At 41.4% G+C, this 15200-nt stretch overlaps 1 protein-coding gene across 2 annotated transcripts in view; it reads right to left on the bottom strand.

Moving 5' to 3' along the window:
- Positions 1-15200, bottom strand: part of CLSPN (claspin) — a 55486-nt gene that overhangs the window by 6034 nt on the left and 34252 nt on the right. Inside the window, exons 11-21 of one of the 2 annotated variants that reach the window (XM_066574992.1) lie at positions 13199-13356; positions 10292-10350; positions 10029-10189; positions 8703-8866; positions 8175-8407; positions 5588-5693; positions 5040-5115; positions 3506-3603; positions 2122-2286; positions 566-687; positions 11-147 (exon numbers count right to left, since the gene is read on the bottom strand). In XM_066574992.1, the coding sequence (XP_066431089.1) occupies positions 11-147; positions 566-687; positions 2122-2286; positions 3506-3603; positions 5040-5115; positions 5588-5693; positions 8175-8407; positions 8703-8866; positions 10029-10189; positions 10292-10350; positions 13199-13356 (1479 nt within the window). Of the gene's footprint in view, positions 1-10; positions 148-565; positions 688-2121; positions 2287-3505; positions 3604-5039; positions 5116-5587; positions 5694-8174; positions 8408-8702; positions 8867-10028; positions 10351-13198; positions 13357-15200 lie in introns of both variants that reach the window. The other variant, XM_066574991.1, reaches the window with a different exon arrangement.

Below are 15200 nucleotides of genomic sequence, written 5' to 3'. Positions count from 1 at the left end.
AGCAATCTACCTGTTCACGTAACCATTGTTCTCGTTCAAATCTTTCCTTCCTTCTTTTGGCTTCTGCCTCATCCATTTCCTCATTCTCAGCCTCCTGATCTTCCAATTCAGAATATCTATGGAACATGTCCATCTGAGAGGCATCATCTAAAGATAGAAAAGAAACAGACCATGTACATCAACTTACAATTAGACATGAAATACACAGAAGTGACAGTCTCACTAAAATGGAATGGCAGCACGCAAGTCTACTTTCCAGTTTTAGCCATTTTTACCCAAAAATTGAGGAAAAAAAAGGTTTTCAGAATGGAAAATTGGCTCTTCCAGTTATTCAAATAACTAAGGCTAAAGTTTTGTGCTGGTGGCATCAACCACAAAGATATTTCTAAACTATAGATCATTTCTAGCCCACTTCTTAACTAGCATGATTTACCTAGATGCCACAGTGCTCAAAAGACAAAGGCTGAAAGCAAAACAAAAAGGTATCACTTTAATAAACAGCTCATATTATAGGTAAAAACTACTGAATCTAAACAGATCAACTACAACAGCAATGTTGCATTACCAATGTTCTTCCACCTGAATTTTCTTATCCTTCCTGGACCATCACTGTGAAGGTCCCCATCAGCCAAGTACTGTTCCTGATACAGCCGCAAGCGGCGCTTGTCTTCATCCATAGTAACCTTCCTAGAATTAAAACGCAAACTCAGAATTATATTGTGTACCTTAGGCCTCTGTTCACGTCACATTTAGCCATCCTGAAACATTTGTTAAAAAAAGTAAATAAAAATTACCCAACGGATCTGTTAATGGACCTCTAAGCTTTCAAGGTGGCTTCTGCCACGTATAGAGCATTTTATTATTTCTATCAGGACTCATGGTTTTATTTTAAAACACAAAACTAGAAACTGGTCTTAAATTTTTTTAAATTTAATTTTTTTTTAATTAAAAAAGATATATATCTTTCTTCTACGCACTTGCAACTTACAAGAAGTAGTCCTCTCTTGGGGGCAACAACCCAAAATGTGTTTTTTCTCATGATATTCCCTAATTTATCATGAGAAAAACTCGAGGGCAGGACCACCATATTTGGAACAAGTCTCCTGGTGGAGCACCCCCAGAAGCACTCTCTGGAATAGCCTGGAACCACATGTGCTATTCTAGTGGGAATTAAATACCAGCGCAATAGAATTTTATATGTTTCCAACATTAGTGTATTCCGGGCACCACAACTGGTCGACCTCCATATCTGGCACCACTCATCTTTCAAGGTAGTACCTATATCTTGTTCCCATCTAGATACTTATGGTAGTTGTGTACTGTGCAAGGTATGCACTAGCCTTGTTTTGGAAGGGTGGTATTAATGGGGAGTTTATATTTTGGAGAAGAGGATACGAAATTCTTAAGTTGTAAGTAATGAAATATTCTTGAAGGCAGTAGGTCATATTTTTTCCAAAGGGTGGGGAATGTTGTCATGCCATTCATGGAGAGTAAAATAGTGTATTTTGGAAATACCTTTGTTGTTTGTCTAAATGTTAAAGGAAAAGGAGGAAGTCAATCCTAAAAAGAACTTAAAAAAAAAAACACAGGACATGGTGGACAGATGCAAAACTAGTGTGAACCTAGCCTAAGGCTGCATTCACATGGTCGAGCGCGATATCAGCCCAAGAAACGTGCATTTTGCACGCGGTTGCGAGGAGTTTTTCATTCAAAAATGTCTCAGGGTGCTTCTGTGAAACTGCAGTCCTCAGCATGTGTTTCAGGTGCGTCAGAGGATCGCAAGTATTTCGCATTGATTACTGTACTTTTTGCGCCCACAAGGCATGTAATTTGCTTGCTGAATAGTACGCACTAATTGAAATGTCTGAGTTCCAGGTGTTTTTTCCTGCACAATTACGCAGTGTTTCATGCAACTCCTAGCGTAATGCGTGCACATTAGCGCATCCCCATTGACTTCAATGGGGGCCGTGGGTGTGCAAATGTGCAGGGAAAATACACATGTGAAATCAATAGGTTCTATTCTCTGCGTACTGCATGAGCAAATCTTGAAAATGCCTGCAAATATGCAAATGTAAAGGGAGTCTCAATGAGTTATTTATAAACTTCAAAACAAATACATACATGTGGATTTTGTTGACTTGGTCCTGAAGCTCTTCATCAGAAGGGAGTTCTTCATCGATTGCGTCTTCTTCATATTCATCGTCGTAATCTCCTTCATCCTCATCACCACTGCCAAGATCACTTCCAGAAAGTTCTGCCTCATCTTCCATGAAGTCCTGGAGATTTCTGCAATTTATTAAGACATTTCAAATTTAATGTACAAAGTCAGTAGTTTATCCAAAAGACCGAACAGTACCAGCAGATTTATTCTACAGCAAGTGAAGTGTAGTGGCCTTAAAAAAGGCACTACATAGTCCTGCTGAGTTATAGGGACCGGTAATACAATAACCACCCCTAGGGGTTAATCTGAGTCAGTTTACACAAGTGGTGCATGTAACCTAGCAACCAGTTAGGACATTTTATCCAGCTGCACAAGATAGAAAAAAAATGCATAGAGACTCAGATGAGACAGGTAGCCTAGCAACCAGATAGGCCGTGATTGACTACAGACAAACTGGTCAGGTAACAGAGGGGAGACAGCCAGACAACGGTCGCAGGAGGCAGTTTTAAAAAGTAAAGAGTAGTGAGAAAAGAAAGGTGCCAGGCAGAGGAGCACCAAGAAGAGGGGTGCCAGGCAAAGAGCACCAAAAAAAAGAAGCGCCAGAAGCGCGGAGAAAAGTGCCAGGCAGGAAAGAGAAGTGAAAAGAAACAAGAGAAAAATCTGAGAAACCGTGAGTAACTGAGGAGGAGAGTCAGTTTTGACAGTGACTAGAGGAAAAATAAAAGATGCAAATATGAAAAGGGGGAGATAAAGAAAGATGTAAATACAAACACGGATAGAGAAAAGAAATCCAGAGTAAGCTCCCAGTATATAAATGTGTTAGGCCCCCTGTCCATGGCAGTTTATTCGAATCCCGCCAGGCGATGCTTCCCATAGCATTGCCATGGAAAGTGCCGGCACCTGTCCACGAGCGGAGAATCATTGCGATTCTCCGCGGTCAGCCTATTAGATAGGGCTGACCAGCGGAGACTCGCCAGCGGCTCCCGCGGCGGAGCTTCACCGTGGGATACCGCATCATCCGTGGACAGCCGGCCTTAGACACAGGTGTCTGCATTATTGCAATTTGTGTATCATTTATTTTGCACAGAATGTGCTGAAGAAAACTACCTCATCTCCCTGCTTTGTTTAATAATATCGTGTTTACAAGTTAAGCAAACTATCTAGCTGTGTATTATTCCACACCTAAATCACTCACAACTACAAATTGTGCCCAAAGGCACTGGCGTCCGAATACAAAAAAAGAAAAAACTAATGACAATGAATTGCCAGCAACAAATAAAATTAGTGCTCACCATAGCACTTTGTGGTGTCACAACACAAGGTTGGATGACTCCAACTACTTACAGCTTTCTTTTTTTCCCCCATTTTCTCAAAATCTGTTGATCCACCAAGTCTTCATTTTCTTTATCCTCCTCCTCCTCCTCACTTTCATCCACTTCTTCCTAAATAGGCAATTTAAATATAAAGATATTATAAGCTGCAAATGGTAATCTCTTGGCTATCCGAATCTATTTGTTTGTGTCAGAGTTGGGAGTTTTTTCACAGTGTTCTTTTTAGCCAAAGTCAGAAGTGAATCTAGCAGGAAGAAAAAGGCCTTTATCTATATTTCCCAGTCCTCTTGAATCAATTTGTCTTTTTCCAGCAGTTGTTTTGTAACCGCATGAAACTCAAAAACTGTGGCATTTTCAAAGAAAAACTATATGAAACCACTGTCCTTAAGCTGTTGCATTGGTTTGGTCTCGCACAAGCGGATTTGAATTGCGGATTCTGTGATTGCCATCTGCACGTATGATATGCGGGCTTTGACTTTCGAAGTTTCGCTCACACTTGCGAGGAGGAATTACATTTTGCGAGCAAAAAAAAGATAAAAATCGCAGCATGCTCTATTTTACTGTGGATTCCGTGTGTATGATGCTTTTCGATCCACAGTGCATCCGCCTTTACATTGCGTATGGGCGCGGATTTGTACACAAGTTGCTAGGGACAAATGGAAGAAAGCAGGAATTTGTGGCCAGACAATATAGGACGGAGTCAGGGGAACAATACCCCCACCCACACTGCTGTCTGCAATCTCCGCTTATTCTTCTGGGCTCTTCTTCCAGAATAAGTGGTTTATACTACTTCCAAAATATGTAGTATAAAACCAGCCAAGCCTCAAGATCAGTATCCTGTTCTGAAGGCATGACTCGCAGAACGGTAGCACAAGAGAATGTCGTTTGAGCAATAGAAGGCGTTTAACAGAAAGTTCGGCAACTTTCTCTTATTCCCTGCTTGCATTTGTTCTTCCGCATGGAAAACCAAACACGACCCAACGCAATTAGCTTTCGTGATCAATGCGCACATGGAATCTGACGCACCAGCATGAGCCCAACCTTATTGTAGCTCGGAACATAAATTCACACAGCTATAATACCTTCATCGGTACATGTCATTATAACACTTATCCTTTATGCAGTATTAAAGGGGTTGTCCCGCAAAAGCAAGTGAAGTTAAACACTTCTGTATGGCCATATTAATGCACTTTGTAATATACATCGTGCATTAAATATTTGCCATACAGAAGTTATACACTTACCCCCTCCAGTGTTGGCGTCCCCGTCTCCATGGCGCCGACCGAAGCCTTCTTCTGCCTCGATTAGACGCGCTTGCGCAGTCTGCCTCTTCTGTCTCGTTGAATGGGGCTGCTCCGGCGTGCTCGCGCCGCACAGGTCGTCTGCGCATGGGTTTAAGTATATAACTTCTGTATGGCCAATATTTAATGCACGATGTATATCACAAAGTGCATTTATATGGCCATACAGAAGTGTTTAACTTCACTTGCTTTTGCAGGACAACCCCTTTAATTATCGACCTTACCAAACTACAACTTTTCACCAACCTTTTCACTGTCTGATTCATCACATGGAAGGAGCTGAAAATCACCAAACTCCTCCTCCTCTTCATTGTTCGTCTCTCTGTATATTTGCAAATGAAACTATGATTACATGTTTTGAGCAAAAGCATTACTTAAGTAGTAAAACCGAGATACATAAGTGGTTTATAGTAATGCTTCAATTTCAGACATACATCGAACATTACTGCTAATTTACAATGTAATGGATTTGAAGGAAGGCGGCAAAAAAATAAAAATAAAATAGTAGGCCTGAAGCACTATGGTGCGGATTAGATAAAGACAAGTGTATGACTGGTAGAGTAAGACTAAGTGAATGGAGGAGAGAAACAGCAGAGATTATTACGGTCTGAAACAAGTAGCAAAACTTTGGTAAATAACAGCATAATTACATACACACATCAGCATATCAGAATGCATATCCATAAACTATGCAGACAAGAAATTGAAAAATATTTTCCGTTATAAAAAATTAAAACGCTTTCACATAACACATTTTCACTCCCAAACAGTCAAAGTACTTGATAGCCACTTACCGTTCTACTGTGAAGGAAGCCGCAGCAGCTTCAGACAGCTGATCACCTTTATGAGATCCTGAATTCACTTTGACTGAGCCAGAGGACTCTTGCGTTAAGGAATCAGCTGAACGAAGAAGAGCAGATAGTTGTGTGTAAATTTGAGGAGGAAATCTCAAACTAATGTATAGTAAAGAAAAATGTCCAATCTGCATAGCTGCTCATATTATAAGATTGGACATATTCTTTGAGTAGAAACAAATGTAGCAGCCAGAGCATGGTAAAGTTGTGGCTGGAAACTGCAGTAAAACCCCCCATTACTGAACCTGGTGCTGGCTAGGTGTCTCTCTACCCTTTCACTAATGCAATCTACATGACGACACTGCCATAAATTCAAGCACTGAAATCACTAGTGTCCCCGTATATGGGAAGTATGGAAATAAAGGAGATGGAACAAAACCTCTGGAAGTGAACAGTAACGCATGCAAAACTTTGCTTTACCATGACCATGGATCAAGAAAACCCTTTTATGATTTATTCAATTTCGTAATTTACCAATATTTTTCTTTAACCTTTTGGGGGCCATTTAGACCCAAGTTAAACCATTATCTTTTCGATTAGTCCGCCTTGGAAGGTGGAGAGAGCCCGACCCACTGTAGGATGGATATGCTGTCATCTACATATCATAAGGAAAGCACAGCAAGTGTGATATTTCAGTGTAATAAAAATAAAAAGTGAGGAAAAAAAAGGTACAGCGATCGTTCACCTCTGCCATATTTCATAACAATTGGCTTGTAAAATCAACTGACAGACTTACAACTACGCTGGGGCACGTGTAAACGTTCACTTCACTGAGGGAAAAAATAATCTGAAAGAATCTGGCACATTAAAATGCAACATGCCCAATCCTATATCTCACATGTCAAACACAAGGCCTGCAGGCAGAATCCAGACCACCACCTTGTTTCATGTGGCATGCGTATTCCCTGCGTATTTAAACAGGCCCATTTACTTCAATGGCCTATTGCGTGCATAGTACGCACAAATATAGGTCATGACTAAAGATGAGCGAACACCAAAATGTTCGGGTTCGCGTTATTCGAAACGAACTTCCCGCGATGTTCGGGTGTTCGTTTCGAATAACGAACCCCATTGAAGTCAATGGGCGACCGGAACATTTTTGTATTTCGCCGATGCTCGCTAAGGTTTTCATGTGTGAAAATCTTGGCAATTTAAGAAAATGATGGGAACGACACAGCAAGTTCTCCTCTGCCACAGCTGTAACAGCTGTGGCAGAGAAGAACGATGTTAGCCCATTGAATTCAATGGAGCCGTCAATACAGCCGACTCCACTGAATGCAATGGGCTGCCGGCGATCGCGGGATGAATTGTCGGAAAGGGGTTAAATATATAAGCCCTTTCCTGCAATTCATCCAGAAATGTGTAAAAATAAAAAATATATATATACTCACCTGGTGCCGACAGACGGAGTTCAGCGCGGCAGGCTGCAGTTCTCCTGAACTGCTCTGAACAGCTGTGAGCAGTATTCAGCAGCCGGGGATTTAAAATCCCCGCCTGCTGAATAAGATGCCTCTGAATGGTCACAGCCTGACCAATCAGAGGCCAGCCCTCACTCACACCCATTCATGAATTCATGAATGGGTGAGTGAGGGCTGCCTCTGATTGGCTCAGCACAGCTCTCCTGCCCCTGAGCCAATCAGAGGCAGCCCTCACTCACTAATTCATGAATTCATGAATGGGTGTGAGTGAGGGCTGGCCTCTGATTGGTCAGGCTGTGACCATTCAGAGGCATCTTATTCAGCAGGCGGGGATTTTAAATCCCCGGCTGCTGAATACTGCTCACAGCTGTTCAGAGCAGTTCAGGAGAACTGCAGCCTGCCGCGCTGAACTCCGTCTGTCGGCACCAGGTGAGTATATATATATTTTTTATTTTTACACATTTCTGGATGAATTGCAGGAAAGGGCTTATATATTTAACCCCTTTCCGACAATTCATCCCGCGATCGCCGGCAGCCCATTGCATTCAGTGGAGTCGGCTGTATTGCCGGTTCCATTGAATTCAATGGGCAAACATCGTTCTTCTCTGTCACAGCTGTTACAGCTGTGGCAGAGAAGAAGGATTTGTCTTCTATATGCTCTCAATGGGGTTGGCGCTGCTGCCGCCGGCCCCATTGAGCGCATATAGAAATGATTTCTCAGGGAAGAAAGTTAAAGTAACCCGAACATCCGAACATCGTGTGGTGTTCGTTACGAATAACGAACATCCCGAACACCCTAATATTCGCCCGAGCATCAAGCTCGGACGAGTACGTTCGCTCATCTCTAGTCATGACGCATATTTCACACGATCGCATGAAAACAAATATGCTCATGTGAACAAACTAAAGGAACTAATCATACAATACAGTCTCACAATTACAAATCAGCCCTTTGAAAGTAGATATAAGGCTGATGTGGGCCTCTGAAAATGTGTAACACCCCTGCTATAACTTAAATTATACAATTAAAGACAATCTTTACTAGAATGAGCTACAACCTTTAAAAATGTGGCAGCTTTTTTTTTACCTTGTGGCAACTTTTTTTTTACCTTGTGACACAAATTTTCCGGAGCACAACCCCAGCAGCTCATCCATGGCATCTCTTTTGGGTACATCCTCATTATGTTGACTGGCGTCTGAGAGGGAGGCTCTGAAGTTTCCTGAGCACAAGTCCAGCAACTCTCCCATATTGGCATCCATAGCATTCTCATCCATTGTATCCAATACTAGCCTCTGCTTAACAGAGCTGAATTTACTCCTGTTGTGCCCTACGTTTAGGAACCTTTGAAGACAAATGTAGTCATTGCAAACATCAATACACTAAACTAAACGTTTTAAAGCTAGTGCATCAGTGACTTTTAGTCAGACGATGCTTGCGGTACACGACGGAGCACTTGACTAAAAAAAAAAAAACTGAATGCAAAGTGGTCTTATATTAAGATTTCATGAGCTAAAAAAAAAATATGAAGGCTGTCACCTTAGTGAAATATCTAATTTCTACCTGACAAAGAAAATCTCAAAATAAACACTGCGAATGGATATCAAACTGTTGGATAATACAACATGCTAGGTCTTACCCATCAGCATCCAATAACTGGCTTTGTGTGTCATCTTCCAAAGAAAACTGGAACTGAGAGTGTACACTAGCACAGGCAAACGAGGCTTTGGGCTCAGGTGAGGTGTTGTACAGATCCTGGGAATCTTCCACGGGAAGCAAGGGTTCAGACATCTTCCCTGAGCTCTAAGATTTAAACTCAGTTAAGCCACTGGTTTGTCTTATGAAAGGTGCAAAAGCAAGAACAGAATCCCCATGTACATTAAAAGGGTAAAGAACTCTATATACAATTCCCCTCACAGACCAGTTATCTCTCATAACATGCCTTAGGAAATCATTCTACTTTCCATGAAATAATCATTCTGTAATTCCAGTTATTCCTACTAGAAATGTATAGCCAATTGGTTATTAACAGCTGGGAAGGTATCCTTACACAGTCTGTCCATTCAATACCGACAGATCGTTACGGCTTAAAAGACACCTTTTTGACACAAGGAACACCCAATTAACAATTTATTCATAAAATTTGTGGGAGAAAGAGGAAAAGATCCAGATACTTTTACTGGAAGGCTATAACTTAGGGTGGCTTTATATGGGACAACTGTTGGGAACTTGTTGTCCCAAGACTTACCGCTACTGTGCTTTTACACACAAGCTATAGTCATTGCAGTGAATGGAAGCGGTTCACTGTAACAGGTAGTTATTCAAGATGAACGACTATCTGCTTACACTGAGCAAGAACTTGCTTATTGGTCGCTTTGTTTCAGTGAGCAAAGATAAAAAGACCAGCGACTACTGAGCCATTTGTTGCTCAGTACCCAGTCGGACCTTGTTTAAGTCAGTATTTCCCAACTCCAGTCCTCAGGGACCTCCAACAGGTCATGTTTTCAGGATATCCTATAGTAAGAACACCTGTGGCAATGTCTGAGGAACCGACAACACCACCACCTGTGCAATACTGAGGAAATCCTTAAAACATGACCTGTTGGGGATGGGGGGGTAGAGGGTGTGCGTGAGGACTGGTGTTGAGAAACACTGGTTTAAGTGATTTTTCGGGTGGTACATGCTGTGTGGAAATGTCCCTCCATATAATAATAATAATAATAATAAACTTTATTTGTATAGCGCCAACATATTCCGCAGCGCCATATGCCTCTGACTGGTACCAAAGACATAGTAGTGCATTAGATTATATGGATTTCTTTTTTTTAAATCCTAAATGGGAGGATTTAACAAAACTCAAAAAGGTTTGTGTTATGACACATCTGAGTGCAATTAAAGTATTACAGTAAGCACAGAAACATTACAAGAGCAAAGGCATTCAGTGCTAAGTAGTTGAATATCTAACCTTTGATGCAGAGCTCAAGAAGTTTGTTTTGAAGGTAACTGGGGAGGGTGAACGGAATCCCCCAATGCCAGGAAGGAGGAAACTTTGACCATTCTTGTTAAGAGGCTGGTATGAAGGAATCATGGACCCAATAAGCTCAAAACTGCTGTTGTGGCTGTTGTCTTTTGTCATTGGTACACAGGAAAGGTGGGTTAAAAAAAATGAAATTAGTGAATGTAAAACTATCAAAATGTGTGTGTCTAAATATAACCACAGATAATTACCAAGTTTGTCATTGCCTTTATACTCCTCCTCATGCTCAGTCTTGTCAGATAAGGAATCCCTGCATCATGACAAAATAGTTCCACATTAAAACATGGCTATGAAGTTGTAGCAGTTCAACAATTCAAGGCAAGCAATGTGATTGAAGAAAAATAAATAAATAAAAAAACACACATTTCCTGTTCTATTCTCAATTTATAAAAAAAAATGTATTTTTGAAAATGACCCATGTTTGTTCTACAGGCATATGAAAGCCAGCAGAGATGCTGAAGGAAAAAATGTAGAGAACTAGTCTCAGAGAAAAATTTCGCCCACATTAAAAATGACATAATTGTAACCAATTTCCAAGTTGAACCTAGACTACTGATAAATTTCAAATCACATTTATGACTGCAAGTTCCTGCTTTGATAAAGCTGTCACAACATACATTCACTATAACTGGCTGAAAGATGCTACATTCTACGCCAGAGTCCGTACAGCAGAGATGTCATTCTGGATCAGAACATTTTTTAAAAAGCGGCATTCAGAAATGTGTCTAAATCCTGTCCCCAGCAACAAACCACGCCGGCTTCACACCCCGTCTACTGAGGTGCATGTTGTAAACTGTTAATGTGTTTGAAAACAGATTAGATGTTTTGCAGTGAAATGCATAAGGCTTTCTCTTTCTTGTGCATAGACACGGATACTTGAATGAAACCATGAAGTTTAATATATGTGAGATGAAACCCAGTTCTCTGGTCTGTTTCACTAGGTTTCCATCTCTATTAGTCTTTTTAGTTGAATCTAGAAGCTCTGTGGATGAGACTTTCTATCCAGCTAAAAAAGCTGGGACTGAAACCTAGTAAAATGGAGGCCTAAGAGGTCTCAGTGGCACATATTAAACTCCATGGATCCAGATTTCCATCTATGCAACTTCTCTGTAAAAAAAATGAAAAGCAAAGATGGAGAGGGTGGAGCCAAAAAATGAGAGGAAAGCCTGCAAGTCACAAAATACATTGATAAGTGTGGGATGATAAGGACAAGAGTACGTGAACGCCTATCACACCTGCATTAGCTTCTCTGATATGCCCTTCTAAAATCATGGGGTGTTAATACGAAGTTGGATCTTCTTTGCAGCTGGCATGGGAAAGCTAGCAAAGCATAGAAGGATGAAAGCAGGGAAAATGTTATCAAGATGCTGGATGATAAGCATCAGACAGGAGGCTGCACTGTGTGGAAGTGACTGTAATATACATATATAGGAGACATCCAAAGCGTGACAGGTAATCAGGTGAGGGGTGCAGTGATAGAAAAAGGTTTTCGCCATGAGCTTTTAGGCTGGGTTCGCACAGGGCGGATTCGCCGCGTGGCAAATCCCGGACAAAATTTCCACGTGGCAAATCCGCGTGCGACCGCTAATCTCGGGGTTAGCCAGCCATGTGGACGAGATTTCTGAGAAATCTCGTCCACACAGGATGGCCAATCCGCTGCAGTTAATCTGACCGAAACAGCGGCTGCGGCGCGGCTTTGCCGACCGCAGCATGTCCATTCTTTTTTCTTTCCGCTGCGCTCTCCTCAATGGGAGCGCCGGCCGCAGAGGAAGAGCGAGCCGCCGGGCCGCTTCAAAGCCGCAGCGGGTTTTTCCGCGGTCAAACCGCGAGATTTCCGGCGAGAATCCGCCCCGTGTGACCCCAGCCGTATCCATTTCACTGCCTGGACACTTTGCATAAACACATGAATTATAACAATAAACATACCCCAACAACAATATATTTTCTGAAATTAGACACCTGGTACATTGTGATAATGTCACACCACATTACACTCGTAGTCACCTTCATACAATTTCACATCAGATCATATTTCAAGAATACATAAAAATGTATTTGTCCGGCTAAACATCTAAGCTATGCAGAAGTAACAACTACACCCTGGAGTCTGTGGCCCCAATATCACTCATATCTTCCCCCTCCCTTACACACGGAACCAGGAAATGTTAAAAAAAAAAAAAAAAAAAAAAAAAGATCTGGGAGCTAAGGGGTTAATTATACAACAAATCCCAAAAAATAATAGTGCTAAAGCAAATGAAGACAGGGGTTAGCTACAAAACACTCCCAGGTGACTTCTAAATCGGCTGCCATGTGTATATAAGGAACAACATGACCATTAAATGATTTCCTACATTTATCATCTTCCCCCTCTGCAGGTTGTATCTCTAAGGGCTCAATCACAGGGACATATGTAAAGTCCACAGTAAAAACTCATGTACAAGCGTATGTTTAAGCGCCATAGTCCATATTGGTGCCTAATAAAAGCTAAAACAGGACAGGCTACTTTTTTTTTTTTTTTTTAAACACTCCTGTAAAACAGACGTGAGTGGCCCAATAGAAATAAGCGGGCTTTTAGCACCATGTATTACGTACACTCATAATAAGCGGGCGACATATGCCCAATGTAAGTGAGACCTAATTTTCAGTTCTCTTTGAGCTGGTGGGAGGCGACTGCTATGTTGGCTCCCATACAAAAAAAAAACCAAAAACTGGATTCTGCTGCACACACAGGGGAACATCAACATGGAGAACACAAGAGAAGTACAGCAGCACAGATACGAGTCGAGTAGCTGTAAATCCCTTCCAAGTTAGTTGTTGCAGCCAAGTCCGTGCAAGTCTCTTCCTCCTTTCCCCATAGGCGTCTATAGGCACTGAGTCATTACCCTCCTTCACTTCCTGTTACTAGAGATGGACTTCACATGACAAGCAGTAGAAAGCAAATCATAAGGAAGGGGGGACCCCTAGTGGATAACACTTTAGAGGGATTTTTCAGCAAACAATTTAGGTAAATAAAGCGATTTGCACTTTGGTTCGTTATCTCACTGGTTATCATAAAAACACAGGTTGTCTCAAAGTATAGTGACCATTTAAAGCCATACCCATTTTTAGTTGAACTGTCCTTAAACAGCATCAAAGTTGATTCTGTTGTTACAGATCTTGGCACAGAGATTGTAACTTTACTTCTACCACTTTCCTCTAAACAGTCATCTTTAGGCTCATCTTCATTTCCATCTTCTCCAAGGAGATACTCTAAAGTCTAGGAAAGACAAACAGAAGCAAGCAATCAACTAACAGTGCTGTAATAAACAGTGTGACAGTAATACAGTAGTCAAAGTGCATCAATGACAAATGTAGGAAGCACGGTTTTAATCAGAAATGATATATAAAACACATACACATATAATTATAGTTTTATTTAATAACACTGTGCCATACAGCATATCTATCAAGAAACTCTTCCAAGCAGATATTACATCAGTAGAGATGAGCGAGCATACTCGTCCGAGCTTGATGCGTGCTCGAGTATTAGGGTGCTCGAGTATTAGGGTGCTCGAGTATTAGGGTGCTCGAGTATTAGGGTGCTCGAGATGCTCGTTACTCGAGACGAGCACCACGCGGTGCCGGCAATACAGCCGGCTCCATTGAAAGCAATGGGCTGCTGGCTAGCGCGGGATGAATTTTCGGGAAGGGCTTAAAAATATAAGCCCTTACCTGAAATTCATCCAGAAATGTGTAAAAAGGAAAATATATATATATATATATATATATATATATATATATATATATATATATATATATATATATATATATATATATATATATATATATATATATATATATATATATATATATATATATATATATATACTCACCTTGTCCCGGCAGAACGATGTTAGCCCATTGAATTCAATGGAGCCGGCAATGGGAGCAGTCACATGTCCGTTTTTTATGAGGATGGGCAGAAAATTATGACACAACGATTCGCAGAACGCATGTTACTGCCTTCTGCGCAAATCAGTGTTCATGTATGTGCGCTCAATGGGGCCGGCGGCAGCAGTGCGGATCCCGTTGAGAACATATACTAAAGATCGTTCTCCCATTGAATCCAATGGAGCCGGCAATTTAAAATCCCCACCTGCTGAATGAGCTGCCTCTGATTGGTCACAGCCTCACCAATCAGAGGCAGCTGTGGCAGAGGAGAACGATCTTTATGCTGACAGTGCGGGGGGGCGGGTCTCACTCTTGCCACTATTGTGGCTTAATAGTGAGACCTCGGAGCCCGAAATGCCTGCCCTATCCATTTCGGAGTTTTTTACATGACTTTGGTGATTTGCTAAGATTTTCACAAATCAAAACCTTAGCGGAGCACCAGTCATACAAAAATGCTCGAGTCGCCCATTGACTTCAATGGGGTTCGTTACTCGAAACGAACTCTCGAGCATCACTGAAAGTTCAACTCGAGTAACGAGCACTCGAGCATGTTGGTGCTCGCTCATCTCTAATCATCAGGCTTATGTATGTGTTTTACTACTTTTGCAGAGTGAAAGAATCCAAAACAAACCCACTATCATTGGTACCAAGTTGGCATATGGTAATTGATTTGTTGTGAGGAAACATTGATCTGATTTGTTAGGGTGCTGCAAGCTGTCACACATAGCCCCTTGATGAAGCCCAAAAGTAAAATGCTCGTTAGGAAGCAGTGCGCTAACCTGGATTTATTTACTTGATTTCAGAATCTTCATTTTTCTAAAACCATTTTTTCCCCTTAGTTCCACTAGTGGACTTCCAAAGCTGATCATCTGATTGCTCATATAATATACATCAGAGAATAATTGTACAAAAATGACCAACCTGGAAGCCTTCATTGGGCCCCCATGTTAGCCCATTGGCACAAAGAGGGCGCCCCTACCACTGTCCAATCGCTTAGTTACAATAGTCACTACTGACTACCCCATGTAAGGGGTTAAACGTTTCTCTATGCAAGCATATTGGATTCTCAATACATCTATCATAAGAGTGCATAGAAACTGACTTCCACTCCACACTGAGGACCCTGTATGATTTGTAGCCCTCGAGTGGGTCACATAATATAAGCAAAGG

Source organism: Eleutherodactylus coqui, chromosome 1 (genome assembly GCF_035609145.1).
Source record: "Eleutherodactylus coqui strain aEleCoq1 chromosome 1, aEleCoq1.hap1, whole genome shotgun sequence".
Taxonomy (NCBI): Eukaryota; Metazoa; Chordata; class Amphibia; order Anura; family Eleutherodactylidae; genus Eleutherodactylus; species Eleutherodactylus coqui.
This window is presented reverse-complemented; position numbering and strand designations above follow the sequence as displayed.